This window comes from Centrocercus urophasianus, unplaced genomic scaffold, assembly GCF_019232065.1.
Source record: "Centrocercus urophasianus isolate 14NV4802_14NV808 unplaced genomic scaffold, USGS_Curo_1.0 seq_12, whole genome shotgun sequence".
NCBI classification, from domain to species: domain Eukaryota; kingdom Metazoa; phylum Chordata; class Aves; order Galliformes; family Phasianidae; genus Centrocercus; species Centrocercus urophasianus.
In genome coordinates, this window is record NW_024884364.1 from 21,979,274 (window position 1) to 21,994,620 (window position 15,347).

Here is a 15,347-nt window from a genome sequence, read left to right on the forward strand (position 1 = left end):
TCAGGTGCCCAGGAAAGGCTCTTCTTGGGTCCCATCTCTTACTTACCTTCACACTACCCCCAAAACCCACCCTTTCCTAGAAGTAGCGCAGAAGAAACTGGAAAAACACAAATTGGGTTCTATTTCCTAAACGAATGTTTTAGGATTAATACGAGGATAGGTAATGACTTCAGTACCAACAGCGACCAACATCTCTTGCAAGGTACAGAGAAAGTCATGTATGGTAACTTTATTTATTTAGGGGGAGAAAAAGGTTTTTTGTACTTACTACTGGACTGACACAATTCAAAGAATAAACAGGGAAACAGTGCTGTTAAAATAGTTCCCTGGGAAACTGAAACAAGACAGGGCTGAAGGACAGAAATTCTTTTTATTAAAAACATTCTAAAAGGTTATTTATAAAATGCATTTCATCATCTGCATTTGGAAACAATTCAGGAACATACTGCTGGTGAGGCAGCTTAGGCATTTCGAATTTCAACTTGCAACACAAGTTTTAACTGTATAAACTTCTCATACACTTAACACCACAGGTAACCGTACTCAAGATTTCCAGGAGAGCTTGTAGAAAGAGTTCAGCCTTTGAATACCAATTTATTTAAACAAAGGCTTCTGCTAAGCAGTACATCTGCATATCTAGAAACATCCAGTTAGTGCAGTGTCCTACTCATCTTTCAAATATGAAATATATTTTAATATATGACACAGTAGTAAGATCAAAGACAACATAATTTGCAGAATTCAGAAAATAAATAAGGATGCATTGGGAGATATCTGATGTACAGTAGCTTTTTTACTTCAAGCTGCATAGAAAACTGAAAGAATAAATACCCTTTTGTGATTTTTTAAATTATTTTTCTTAATAAACAACTCACCCTCCCCTTACCCAGATTAAAACTAGAGATTTTGTTTTTAATCTCCTCTAGACTGAAGGAATATGCTAAAGTACTTCCTTTATTTGCATTGTTTAAACAGTTTAAAGTTACACCCTCACTTCTGCCTAACTTGTCCTAAAACTGCAAAAAGCTTTTAATAGTTTAGCCCAACTGCAATGTGGTTTTATTTTAATCTATTTTATTACACTGTGTAAAATAAGCAGACCTGCATTAAACAAATAAAAAACCTGAAGTCCTACAAAAATTCCACAGTATTTTGAGATGAATTTACAGCAGGGCAGCAGAAAGGCCACAATGACTCCAAATACTCTGGAAAAAAATATAGTGAATGTACACAAATATATCTGCAAGGCAACTGCATATGAGAACTGTACTGCATACTGGCATCGACTTCACTAAAAGACTTCTTTCAACTCGGGAGTTTTAGTTCTATTCACCTTGGTCCCTTACCTCACTCCCTTTTATTTTATAAACATGCAGTATTTTATTTTAATACATTATCAGATTTTACTAGAATTCCCATATATATGTAAAGACAGGTGATTTCCGAAGGTATAAAGGCAGGGAAAAAAGCATCCAAAAAGTTCCTTTAGTTTTCAACTCAGTGAAATTAAATGTTATCGGTATTTTGGGAATCTTTGTGAAGTTAAACACCACCCATGGAATGGCTAAACAAAACTAAAACTCAAGAGGTTTTTAATAGGATTACTTCAAAGGTATGTTTAGACCACAGCTATGCAAACAGCTGCATCAGCAGAATTGGGAAGGCAGTGCCATAGATCTGGTCTATGCCAGGAGAATAATAGGCCTATTTTAACGTGGTCAGGGGTTAAACCATAGCTCTAAGCCCACACTTGATGCCTTGGCATGCTTATCAAAGTTATTTTTTGGAGCATACAAGAAAATGCTTAAAATCACCTATTACTAAAGCTTACCTGATACTGCAATGATGGATAAAGACAATCCTGAGTTGAATGCCTTCACTTGAGAGTTCTAAACAGATAGAAAATCCCTTGGCCCATTAAGTAACGTTTTAACTTTCCAAAAAAAAAAAAAAAAAAAAGCTTCACAATTTTTCTTTTTAATTTTATCATCCTTTTCTCCTCTTTCATTTGCTACATAGGTGAATGGCAAAGTATTTGCTTAAAATATAGGCTGAAGAATCTTTACCTCTAATCCTTAGTTACAGGCACTGCTTCTTTCTCAGATAAACAGCTACCAGCTGTTATCTACGCTGAGTTTAGAGTAGGAATATCACACAACTTAAAGATACTAGATACTAACAGAGATACTAGCTAAAATGTATAAACAAAGCTGGATGAGTTTTCATCAATGAGAGGAACTAGATTTCATCTAAGCAGTTCATTTGGTCCCACACTTCTTCCCCTGAAAACAGTAGAGCTGGGGGGGCGGGGGGGCAGTGGGAAGATGTCATACACTTGCAATTGTGCGACAATTTAATTCATGTTGGTAAAATTCAAAGGAAAATATACACATGTAGCTTCAAGATACATAAATTAATATGGTTTTCAAATAATGTGGAGAGAGGTATAAACAGTTGGTGATACGCACTTGTTCTTAAGTGTAAGACAGCAGCACCTCTATGTTAACCATCCAGAATGTTTCAGGAATTTAGCCATTGTAGACACACTAAGCAACTCCACATTACCAAGAGCTAAATTTCTTAATATGTTTTGACTCAAACATGAGACAGTAATTTGCCACGTGGTCTTCATAAAACTAGTATGCTGTTATGAACAGCAGAAGATTCAAGTGAATGTATAAATCTCATTCAAGCTGCAGTATGCCTTTTAGAAAGGTTTTTAAATGCTCAAATGACTCATTTTAATAAATAAATTTTAGCTCAACACTGCTAGTGCTATGTGCGTTAACACTGCTTCACATTCTTCTAAATAAAATATACTTGACACAGGAACATCCATACTACAATGCTGCATTATTTCTAAACTTTGGTCACACTCTCTTTAACTTTTAAACAAACACCTCTTCCAGATTTGCTAATAAAATTTAGCAAAAGAATATGAGTGTGTCATCTTTAGGATTTTCACTCTGTATCCAATCTAGAGGCAAATACGACTTCAAAGACTTCAGAGCTTTAAAAATCACTTGTACCTTTAAGATAACATTTAGCTCAAACAGATTACAAAAAAAAAATAATAGAATATTATATGGCTAAGGTTAGGCTCCACTGACAGTCAGATAAATATGCACCATCCAAGTATGCTTTCGGAGAAATGGGATGCAATGGGAAAGAGTTTATCTTTAATTAAAATTAGTCTTTCGTAAATGCTTATTGGGAATTTCTATTGCGCTTACTTGGAGAGGCCAGGACCCACCAACAATTCCTGCTTGGATTGCTACACCCATTACAACTGCTAGATCAGGGTCTACGGAGGTGTTGGGTTCCTTTCCAAAGAAATCCCGAATAACTTCACGTATTTTAGGAATCCGGGTGGAGCCCCCAACTAACACAATTTCATCCACTTCCTCTTCGTGTAGGTGGCCTTCCTTCAACACCTGTTCAATGGGAACAAGAATTTTCTTAAAAAGGTCCTCGTTCAACATCTCAAATAGTTTCCTAGAAATTTCTCTTTCAAACACAACTTTGACAAAGTTGTTTTCTCCATCTGAAGCATCTCCAAGATTTTGCAAGTCTTTCGTTTTCTGTGAAGGCTTGCTGTTAGGAACAGTATTTGGCTTTACATCACTTTCAGGCAGTTCTTTTGTAAGCTTCCTTTCTGGCACAGTCAATGACACCCTTAATGTAGATGCCTCATGAATAGTCAAATTTAGCTTAACTGCTTCCACAGCCTGTCTGAGGCGATGTATTTCTTCTTTTCTTGATGGCAGAGAACCATATACTTGATTGAGTTGATCGTATAAATGCTGCATCAACCTCTGATTAAAATCTTGTCCTCCAAGTTTGTTGTTACCTAAAACATCAGAATACAGTGCATCAGATATCACCTCCAAAAATTCAGAAAGCAGCTCACATCTCCTCTTTACTGGCAAATATACTCCAATATATATATTTGCCATACTACTGGCAAATAGAACTCCAGGGCCAGAACAACAATACTAGGACCGTAAGCACCGAGCAAGAGCTAACAGAACTAGGAAAACAGATTAACAAATTATCATCCACTGAAGAGTACATGATTGACTGCAACTTCCAGATTTTTTTAATTATTTTTTTTTCCCTACAGACAAAAATAAATTACAAGAAAAATCTGTAGCTGGTAGCATGCCACTGAAGTGCAGTATCTCAGAGCAAATTATTTTCCCAGCTAAGATTCCCAGAAAATTTACATCTCTCTTTCTGCCCAGATGGATTTTTCTGTTAGTACTACCACAGTGCAGCTTTATAGGAGTTACTGTTCTAACATTTTCAAGTTATCCAATGGTTTCATCCATTCACATGAAAAAGCTGCATACCATTGAGGCATATGGAAATATCCTAAAAAAAGCAAAAGAAAGTGAGTAAATGCAAGTAGTGGGGTTCAAGTTCTATTAATAGGTTTGTCTTACATTAGCCTTCAGAGAAGGTATTCTCTATTACTTCTACAAGATTATTCTTGCACCTTATTTCCAAAACCTTTCAAAGAGTTGTTCATGCTTTACATTAAACAGATTTAAAAGTGGCCTGGCAGTTTTCATCTATGTTGAATAGTACTCTCAAAGTTTCTACCTGTCTGCTATGAGTGAAAACGGGAACTCACTTAACGGACATCCATCCAAATAAGTCAGAATGAAGTAATTAAGTATTGTTATTCCACTCTTACTGGACATCAAACATTGTTCATTCAAGGCAATGCTAAGAGCATCTCAGATCTGTCCAAATTTGGGTCATCTGCAAAGCAGTTGTGCATTCATTCCAGTTTTACTAAATGTTGCTGCCAAAACTCTTTCCCAAGTGAAGAATCACTGTGGCATATATGTATTAAAAAAAAAAAAAAAAAAAAAAAAAACTTCTGGGTTAACACAGTGCAGTCATCAAGTCCTACGCAACTGCACTGGAGCCAAATGCAAGGCAATGATGTTGTAAAGCACTCAGCTTTAGTAAAATGACTTGGTAAATACTCAGCTCAAACAAAGGTAATAGAATGCTTTAGAACAAAGTATTTTCCGTAAGCAGCAGCACTTACACCAGTAAATATCAACAGCCTCGGATAAAATTAAACCACAGTTTATAACTTGGAGTCACTTTAAAACTGAATTTCTCTTAACGGGTGAAACCAATTGCAGACCTGGTTGCATATGAAAGGCAATTACGAGCACTTTGTTGTGAGACTGGTATGTTTTAAATAACCTCACCTAAAAGTGATGTGAGGTGTTATCTTTCCTTTCCTACTACTCCTTCAGAAAAGTAAAGCATTTTTCTCACCTGCCATGGCTCGTGTGAGGAACATCCCTCCCTGCTTGTTCAGCAGAGACACATCCAAAGTTCCTCCACCCAAATCTACCACCAGGACATTAAACACATCAGCTTTGTGGAGTCCATAAGCCATAGCCGCAGCTGTGGGTTCATTGATTACTCGCAAGATTTCTAGCCCTAAAAAGAGCAAAGCAATAGTCACATACAATTCCAAAAACTGTATTTCTCACTGTCACAACATTTACTATTAGTCATTTAGAACTAACCTTAAGTGAAATGTCAACTATGTGGAAATAGTTAATCAAGTACTATTGCTTAGAAAATTATTTTCCTTATTTCAGCCAGAAGTAATACTATTTCACTGTCAGGATGAAGGCATCTACACAAATATGTTTCCTTGAGAGACCCTTTGGCTAAGTAGATTCCACATCCTATTTGTATTTTAATTATTGTCCAATAGTGCTCTGTATGTTCTCTCTATTTGGAGATGACCAAAAAAAATAACATCCTTAGATGAAGGGTCAATTCTCCTAGCCACCTATGCTTGCATTAGTCTGTTGCATCTGTTGGCACCCAAGAGTTCTGTCTTGTTCTTCATAATTGTTAGCAGTCTTAAAGAAAAAAAACAAATCCATTCTAAGGCTTTCTATTCTCCCTAGACTTTACCACTAGTGAAATAAACATAATGTAAGGCTCCACAAAACAATTCTGGAATAAAAAGACAATACCTGCAAGGTTAGCAGCCTTAACAGTGGCATTCCGTTGCCTTTCATCAAACTCTGCTGGCACAGAGATGACTGCCTTTGAAATGGGCACACCAAGATGGTCTTCTGCCATTCTCTTCAATTTCAGTAGCAGCTGAGAGCCGATATGCTCCGGAGTGACACGAAAGGTTTCATTAGTTGTCACAGAAAATTCAGCTGATCCACCGTTGTTGAAAATCTATGAGGAAAAGCAACACAACTCATATGTAAGGCATCTTTTTCTTATATTCCCTCCTCTGCTACCACCAAATATTAGGTTCGCATATTGCTTGTTTATTCAGGGAAAGATATGGATGTATCTATCCAGTGAGGCTTTGGACACCCCCTCCCTGGAAGCATTCAAGGCCAGGCTGGATGGGGCTTTGAGCAACATGGATAAATGGGAAGTGTCCCTGCCTGTAGAAGGGAGGTTGGAACTCGATGATCTTAAAGGTCCTTTTCAACCCAGACCATTCTACATCTCTGATTCTATGTACTTTCTTCACTTCATTAATTACTTTTATTCCTTGATTGTAAACAACTGCTTAATCATCTTTAATGCTCCATGATACAACCACACATTTGAAGATGACAGTAATGCTTCTTAATCATTACACCTTTTTTTTTAGTACGTATCTCAAAGTAAAATAAGGTACTATTAAAATTTTGAGTTGGAGCTTATGCTGGAACATAACCTAGAAACACATTTCACAGTGGACGACAGGGTTCCCTAGAAAATCATCAGCTGTCATGCTGAAGTACACCACTTCCACCAGCATTTCCTCCTCTTCTCTCTGGGTTCTCTCTTATGGTTTCCAGGCGTATCAGATTTAGCTGAATGACTCAGAGTCAGAAAAACTGGTTCTGCATTACATATTTCAAGCTTCCTACATATCACTGGCCTGGAGAGAAGCAAAGATGATGCTTGCTCACCTTAAATGGATACCTGCTACTTTCACTCTTCAGTTCTTCTGAAGTGAAGATTTTCCCAATGAATCTTTTTGCATCATATATAGTATTCTGAGGATTTGCATCAGCAAGTTCTAGGCCATCATATCCGACGTATACATCTCTGTCCGTGAAAGACACTATACTTGGAATGCTGTTGTGCCCGTTTTCATCTGCAATAACCTTCACCTGCCCTGTTCCAGGAAGAAAGACACCTACAGAGCAGTAAGTTGTGCCAAGATCAATCCCAATTACTTTTGGTGTGGGCATTGGTAAATACTGTTGAGCTAGATAGCCAGCTAGCAGAAGAGCCAGAATTGCCGAGCCTGAAAGACAAATCAATAGGTCAACTACTATTTTGGGAGAAAATGCTTATGAATAATTCTCATAGGAGACCTAGTTAATGAGGCTGTACAAAAATCACACATGCTCACTGCTGCTTCAGCCCCAGCTCCCTGAGAGCACCCTCCCACAGCCCTCAGTCTTTCCTACGCCTCGAAACAAACAGGTAACCTAGCTTAGGAACACAGAATGATTTCTCCATTTTACACGTAACCGACGTACAATAAATAAATAAATAAATAAATAAAAAGAAAGAAAGAAAAAAGAAATCCAACGTGGCTAGGACGGTCACGGCTGTCTTTCAACAGAGCAGAGAGCGCAGGTTTCTGTCAGCTACTTCCCCGCACAACGCCTATCTCCACAAGAAGCAAAGGAACACCCCGAAACCATAAAGGAGCCATCACGAAAAGCCGCTCCATCCCGGCAACGCCCCCACCAACCCTGCACAGCCCCAGAGACGAGACCCGCCCGGCTCAGGCCAGGCCACTCTTCCGCACCCGCCCGCCTTCCTGCCGACCCCAGCACTGCTCCGGCCCCCAGCCGGCTGCCCGCACGTACCCAGCACCGCCATCTGCCCGGCCATCGCTGCTCGCCGGCTGCCGCAGCACCGGCCAACTCCGATTGCTGACGGGTCCTTCCGGGCCGCGCCGCGCGGAACGCCGGGAATTGTAGTGCACGCTTCCCACCCGCCCCGCCGGTGTTCGCGGGCTGTCTGTAGGGAAAACACTACACCTCCCAGGAAGCACGTGGGGACGTGGCCCTTTCCTGCTGGTGCTGGCCAATGGGCTGAGAGAAGGGGTCACAAACCAAAGGGTCGGTAGGGAGGATGCGTGGTAAATATTTTGCGCATGCGCAGAACGGGTTCTGCCGCCTCGCGGTGCTTACTGGGAGTGGTAGTTCTGTCGGGGCGGCGCTGCGGCCATCGCCGCGGCCTGACGCTTGTGGCGGGGAAGGCGCGCTTTGCGACGCCGCCGTGAGGCGACGGGCTGACAGGCAGCCCTATGGGCCCTGTCTAACTTGTTTTCCCAACACTGGTGTTGAATACTTCCATTGTGTCTCTTTAAATGGCAACATTGTACAAGTGGCTATTCTAAAACTAATTGAGTGGAGGAGAGCTCGTATCATAGAATTACGGAATCATTAAGGCTGGAAAAGACCACTGATGCCATCTGGTCCAACCACCAACCCATCACACCATGCCCACTGCCCATGTCCCTCAGTGCCACATCCGCGTAGCTCTTGGACACCTCCAGGGACAGTGAGCCCACCTCCTCCCTGGGCTGTGTGTGCCAATGGTCATCTTACAGTATTTCTTCACCCATGTAACTCAAGCAGGCACTTTTACATATAGTAAAATAGCAAAAGCAGGAGTTTGCTGAAATTTTTACCTTTGATAAGTCACCACATGCTTTAGTACATATGGACCCCGTTTAAATCTCACACTTCCGAAGACTGACTTGCAGGGATGCTTTAAAAATACTGTGACAGATTTCGTCCTTTCTGAAGCACAGGCCAGGCTCTGTTTTTATACCTGAGGCATTGGGGTCACTCAGTGAGGTGCATACTGAAGGAGATAACTCACATGCCCTCTCCTATACTGCTTCTGTTCCATCTCCTCAAAATAAAGCTGCCTCATAAACACAGCGGATCAGCCAAGGCCTCCCCGCCTGTCTCCCAGGAGGCCTGCCTGTTCCCTACAGAATTACACAGCACAGGACACCTGCCTGGGAGTCAAACCAAGGAGAACATCGCTGCTCACTGCAGCAATTGCACATCACACCAGCCGCTTCCTCAGGAGACACCTGCCTCCTTGTGTCTGTTTTTGACTTTTGTCTCATTGAAGCCTGTATCCACCCATTTTTTTCTATGACACTTTGAAGGCAACTTATATTCTTCAGCACCTGAACTTAAATGAAGTCCAGAAGCGCCTATTTTTAATCCTACATCTCCATGACGTATCAGGGTCTGCGTAGGGCTAATCCATGACCTACAGAAAGATGATTCCTCATGCATTTGCAGAATAGGCAGAAATAATCCTAGTGAGCTTGCATTTTTTTTCCTGGGGAATTATCAGAGCGTCTTCTGGATGGAGTTCTTAGTGGTGTTAAAGCCAGTTCTTTTACTTATCCTCACAGCTCACACAGTTCTCATTTTCTTCCCTTACCTCAGGGAGCAGACACTGGAAGGTAGATCTTTTTTCTCCTGAAACGATGTGTTAGCCACATCCCTGTAATGGCAGGCAATGCCTATATTGCAGTGCTTAGCACTTGCCCAAAGGTAGGCAATGCAAGCTCATCAGACCATACACCTCAACTCCAGTAGATCAGGGCCTCTGGTGATACTTTCTGGTATCTTTGCTGATTTGTCTGTTTGTGCTGGCTGTACAGCGCCGATAAACCCTTGGGGACAGCACACCAGGCTATCAACATTACCTGCCACTTGATGTGAGCCAAAGGTAGACATGTAACCTGTCTCTGGGGGGTCTGGGCCAAGAGCCTAGTTAGGTTTATTAGCGTATCTATTCACTCTGATAGTAAGCTTTTTAAAATATTTCAAAAGCTTTTGGGGGATTAATTTCCTTCAAGGGGATAATGTTTTTTCCTGGTGCTTTAACAGGTGAAGGTAAACACGTTTATGTCTACAAATAGCTCAAGGGGGAGAATTGTTCTTACAGTGTAAGAGCAGAGACTGGTTTTAAAGCAATCTCCCATCAGATGAGAACTAGTACCTGCAGGAAGAAACTATTACACCAGGGAATACCCATGAAAACAGACCTATGATGTGTTAAACACAGTTCAAGCATTTGTTGAATCAAATAAAGCTTGTTTTCATTTCTAGAATGCTTTGCATCAGCCGTATTCCTGCACTTTGAGAAAAGGAAACTGAGTTTGCAAAGCATTCTCTTTCCTGCCATTGCACAGAATGGGGCTTCCTCTTCCTAGGGAAGACTCAGTGAATTCTTTCAGCACCACTGCAGTAATTTCCAAAACATTGTCCAAAAAAATCAAAACACAGAGTACCAGAATTTGCTCCCAGCAGTACTGTTTGATCCAACAGTGATCCTACTGTGCAGGAGCAAGCATGAGAGAGATTGGAAGCCGCTTCCCAGGTGGAGGGGTGTGGTCAATGTCTCCTTGAGAAAAGAGACAATTTACTTAAATGCTATAATATGAAATCTCATGTTTGAATTTTAAATTCGATAAAGGTGGCTTCTTAGCCTTGGTGCAATCATACCAAAATTGCAGAAATGCAGACTACTGTCTCCTCTACATAATTAAAACATTGACCTTCTCTGGCTGTATCTAGTTGGGGAAGGAAAGGATTTCATCAGTGTCCAATCTTCCTCTGTGACAGACAGTTCAATGTCAGGCAGTTGGGAGAAAAGTATAACCTTCAATTGAGATGCAAAAGTTTCCATTTAAATTCCCGAGTATAGCTTAAAGATTTCTTGCTCCCACTGCCTGGATGTTGTGAAGGTGTGCAGGGAATCGTTAATGAGTCAGAAGCTGGCTCTCCGACTGGCGGCACTGTGAGTTGCTGCAGGGCTGCTCGGAGATTCATAGCCAAGAGCAGGGGTGAGACACTGGCGTCAAGCTTCCAGCAGATGTCCCTGCTATGCAGGATTGCTTTTTATATTTAAGGGTAACCTGCAGATTCATATAAAGCATATTAACCTTTTGCAGTCGTTATCCAAATTCTTGTAAAAGCATAAGTCATGAAAATGGTGTCTCATTTTTCAGTGCAGTTTGTTTAATTCTCTTAACATCTCCATTTCACTGAACCCTTGTGAAATCATTTTGAGGTTAACAATGAAAATTTTATTTCCTCTCTCATGAATACATCTGCAGTCATAGAAGCAGTTCAGGAAAAAAAGTCTGCGAGCAGAATGGGATTTTCACTGGTCTCTCTCCTGCCTCAATACTTGAATTTCTGTTGGTCTACACACTGATTACAGCTTGCTGTGATGTAGGGGAAAAAAAAAAAAAAAAACCTAAAAGCAGAGACCCCTTTATTTAAGAGATAAGACAAGTAGACAATTTTGGCATTTACTGGCCTAATAACTGGGAGCTTCTCTCTTGCTTCATTGCAGTGTCACTTATGGGAGATGTTGCAAGGCCAAGAGCTGAGTGCTGCTGTGAGACCAGCTACTTCCTCCCCACCCACCAGCAGCCTGACTTGGTGGGCCTGGATCTTAGATTAAATCTGTCCCTAGGTCTGGAGCACATAATTCAACTTCTGCTCTGCTAAGGTGTCCCATCTAGAAGCAGGAACAGCCATATTGCACTAACTGTGTGACAGGAAAATCAATCGCTTGTATGGTGGTTTGGTGGAAACAATGTGCTGCATATCACAACCCGGAGCATGGGAATGAGAATACAATTGGAAGTCTCATCATCTGCTTGAACCATGAGAGTGATAATGAACAAGAGTCCTAGAGTCTCCCAGGAGACCGTTTTCTCATTTGTGTTGTGATGTGTATGCGAAATCCATACAGATGTCAGTCAGACATATCAATTTTATCTATTGGGTGTGACAACAGAAGAATAAACAGAGGAATGCGCTCAGATATAACTACTTTAACACACAGCTCCCCAGGCCAAGGTTGAAAGGTTTTGCAAAATATTTGGATAGAGAAAAATCCTTCTTTTCTGTTTGTGGGGTACTGATGCTGATGTCTCAGAATATTTATCTTACAGTGATTCTGTTCTTTTCCTGAAAGTACCACCAAGAGGACATCAGAGAGTTTGTACGTGGGTGTATAATCAAAGAATATTAGGATGCTATAACCACAAAATAAACAAGAGAGTTAGGCAAAGCAGACTACGATAACAAAAGAGAAAAAAATAGATGGCTTACCCCTATCCTGGGCTTACCCCCCAAACACCAGCAGATGCAATCCCCAGAAGAGATCCTTCCCTAGTGGTAGCCAGCTCTTAAATAGGTCTAGGAGAGGTGCAGCCAGGCTCCACCCCTTCCAGCAGCACAGGTGAATTGCCTTCACCTGTGCTCCTGTGGCTGACTCATGGCTCACCTCAGGTGATCAATCAGAGGTTCAGGCTGTGATTCAGCAGTTCCCATACAATGGGATAAGAACATTTGGGTCTTTCTGATGGTGCAGACAAATCTATTTCATTTAACACTTAGAAATAGTATTCTGGTACTCTAGGAGCAACTGTGCTATGTCATACCTACTTTCACAGAAGAGTTATTCCACAACCTAAATTATTTCTAATCTAAGTATACAAAAGAAGTAATAAGAAATAGAATAGAATAGGTTGTTCTTTGTACAATGTGCACTGGAGAAACACAGAAATTGACTATACAACTCCAGAACAGACAGTGAGCATGGAGACCAAGTATGGCTTGAAATGAGCCGTATCAAACACCACTCAAGAGAGGTCCTGACAGAATCAACTTTCTTCCATTCCTTTAAGGAAAGGGACTTGTATCAAGGGTAGCCATCAAAGACCTAATGGGTCGGAAGTGTTCGCATTTATACATTGCTCTTTGGGGAAAGTGGTAATGGCATTTCCTAATTGTCTTGAGAGTACAGGAACTAGAGCTGTGTGCAGGAACTGGAGTTGTCATTATTTTCTGAATGTCCAGCATACTTCAGTGTAACCAATACATAGTTCAAATATGACTACGACGTGAGCACTATACAAACTCAGTCTGGTTTTATTTCTGAGAGCGATATGTGGAACCATATCCCACATATGTGGACAGCATATCCCACAACATCTCTCATGTACTCTAGTCTATCTGAAATGGAGAAATAAATTTTGAGAGCGCAGAAAAAGAAGACTCAAGCTCATCAGCCTGAGTCAAGGTCCTTAATGTTGTTTCATACCTTCCCAGCACCTCTAGTCAATTGATGTCTGCTTTGCATGAGCCTTTGCCTATGCTGAGGCTTACAACGTACCTGCAGGGTTCTTAAACCTATTTCTGACAATGTTGATGGAATCATTCCGACATTAGTCAGATTATTCTTACAAGACAAGCAAAGATGTTAGCCACGGCATGTCTTCTTTTCTCAACATCATTCCCCTACACACTGTCATGTGAGTAGCAAGTGTCTGTTTAGCCTGGAGAAAAGTTTGTTGGAAGCAGATACTGTAAAGTTAGAGCCATTCTAGAAAAAAAAGAGTGCTTTGCTGCTGAAAATGATCCATCCACCAAAGCAGAAAAGAGCCTCTCTTTGCAATCACAATAAAATAAAAGCCCCATGCCAGCTCTCCCTCTCTTTCTCGAATGATTGTGCTGTGTATAGGTCTGCTGGACTGCATCAATACCTTCTTACAGCCAATAATTCATCCTCGTGCTTTTGGCTCAGTCCTGCTGCTCAGATATGCAAGTGCATGCTTCTGCCCATTTGAAAAATCAGCTGCTACATATGCACACACCAGCACCGTAGTAGACTTTACAAGATATGTGCAATCTGCGTGCCAGCAGATCTGTGGGCACTGAGCCCTTAAGCTTCAGAATTTTTTTGCAGAATACAAAGCAGTGTTAAAAATGTAACACTATGTTTACGCTATCATTCTGAGAAACATTTTGATAATGTGCAAACAGTCTGATTGAGCAGGGAGGGTCTGTTTTTCTTTTCTTGCTCTTTTTAGCACATAGCAAAAAAGGGCCTGGGGCTGTCAGCATGTCTAGGTGCTCCCACAGTACCAATAATAAGAATTAAACAGTAGAATGAGGGAGATAGAGGGATTTTACAATCTCAGAAGAATGTAATAGAAGTATATTAATTTCCACTGAATTGCTGGGCAGAGAATGCATCTCTTCATATGTCTGGACAAGCTCCAAATATTTCTAGTCTCAATATAATAGCTCATTTCTTGCTGTCAGTCAGTCCCAAAGTGAACAGAGCTGACGGATGTTGATTCTTTCAGATTTTCCCTTTCCCAAGGACCTTGACAGCTTCTGCTGCAGGAAAAACAAACTTATTTCATTTTTCTCCTTACCTGTTACCTCCCCCAATAGCTGTTTTCTCTCTTGCAAGGTGTCACGGATTCAGTTTGTATCAAGAAACATCAGTACCTTAGCCTCGGTTCAGTAAAAGGGATCCGAGCAATAATGCAATGTGCTATCTGTCCTCTCTCTGCTGTGTGCTACAGCAACCAACTTCCATGCTTTCATTTCAAAAGTAGTTAGGTATGACAGGAAAAGTGTAGGGTAGATGTAGACACATAATGATGCTTTACTGAAAAAAAAATTAAAAGTTGGCAGCTACAAATCTATAGTACCTGCAATAGATGTACTGGTAGGTATTGTAGGTGAATCAGCAAAATAAAACAAATGATAAAGGAAGGTTTTGCATGTTCAGTAGTGATAAATAATCTGAACTGAAAGATCTGCATCAGAATCCTTGCTGCTATTTCATTCATTTAAAGGAAAACAGAATTTGTGCATCATATATCATCCTGTGTGTGCACAGTCAGTAACACGCAGCTTTTTGAAGTTGTATTAAATGTTTATGCTGAATCCAAGGGGAAATATGGCTTGTCTAGATAGTTCCAAAGAGTACATGACTAGGAGCCAAATAGTTAAGTCTCTTGGTAATTTAATATCCTATGGTAGATCTTCCATAAAATAACACTGAACTGAGAGTTACCTGCAGCCACTGGAGGCTGGTAATTCATTGCCATGCCATTTCTTCCTTCTGACTTCTGTGTGTGAGTACAGATGTTATGGATTAGCCTTCTTCTGTGTGAGTGGTTTATATAGTTTAGTTTAGTTCATCAAGACAAGCAAAGCACATCCACTTTTTTTTCTGGCATTTTCATTAGGCAAAACCTTCACTAACTTAAACCTTTCTCCAGATCTCAGAAGAGCTCTATTATTATTTTTTAAGTGCAAATTGATAGATTTTAGCTGAAATTTGTGATCAACATTTAGGAGCAGAGGTCTTCCTCTATAAGGATGTCCTGAGAAAAATGCAGTTTTGTTTACAGCCTATGATAATCTTAATGAAATAATTCATGGAGAGTCTGTGAGGAAAACAAGCTTAGCATT

The 15,347-nt window shown here is 40.6% G+C and overlaps 1 protein-coding gene across 1 annotated transcript; it reads right to left on the reverse strand.

Moving 5' to 3' along the window:
• Positions 1-351: 351 nt before the first annotated feature.
• On the reverse strand, positions 352-7,959 carry HSPA13 (heat shock protein family A (Hsp70) member 13). Its single transcript, XM_042809530.1, has 5 exons — positions 7,884-7,959; positions 6,969-7,309; positions 6,021-6,234; positions 5,302-5,469; positions 352-3,850 (listed from the first exon to the last, which is right to left on the reverse strand). The coding sequence occupies exons 1-5, from the start codon at positions 7,906-7,908 to the stop codon at positions 3,180-3,182; spliced, it is 1,419 nt and encodes a 472-aa protein (XP_042665464.1). The 5' UTR covers positions 7,909-7,959; the 3' UTR covers positions 352-3,179.
• Positions 7,960-15,347: the final 7,388 nt, after the last annotated feature.

Coding starts and splice junctions, on each gene's coding strand:
- HSPA13 (XM_042809530.1), bottom strand. CDS start 7,908: ATGGCCGGGCAGATGGCGGTGCTGG. Junction 7,310..7,883: donor CGGGCAGATGGCGGTGCTGG/GTACGTGCGGGC, acceptor TTTGTCTTTCAG/GCTCGGCAATTCTGGCTCTT. Junction 3,851..5,301: donor CCTCACACGAGCCATGGCAG/GTGAGAAAAATG, acceptor CTGATGTTTTAG/GTAACAACAAACTTGGAGGA.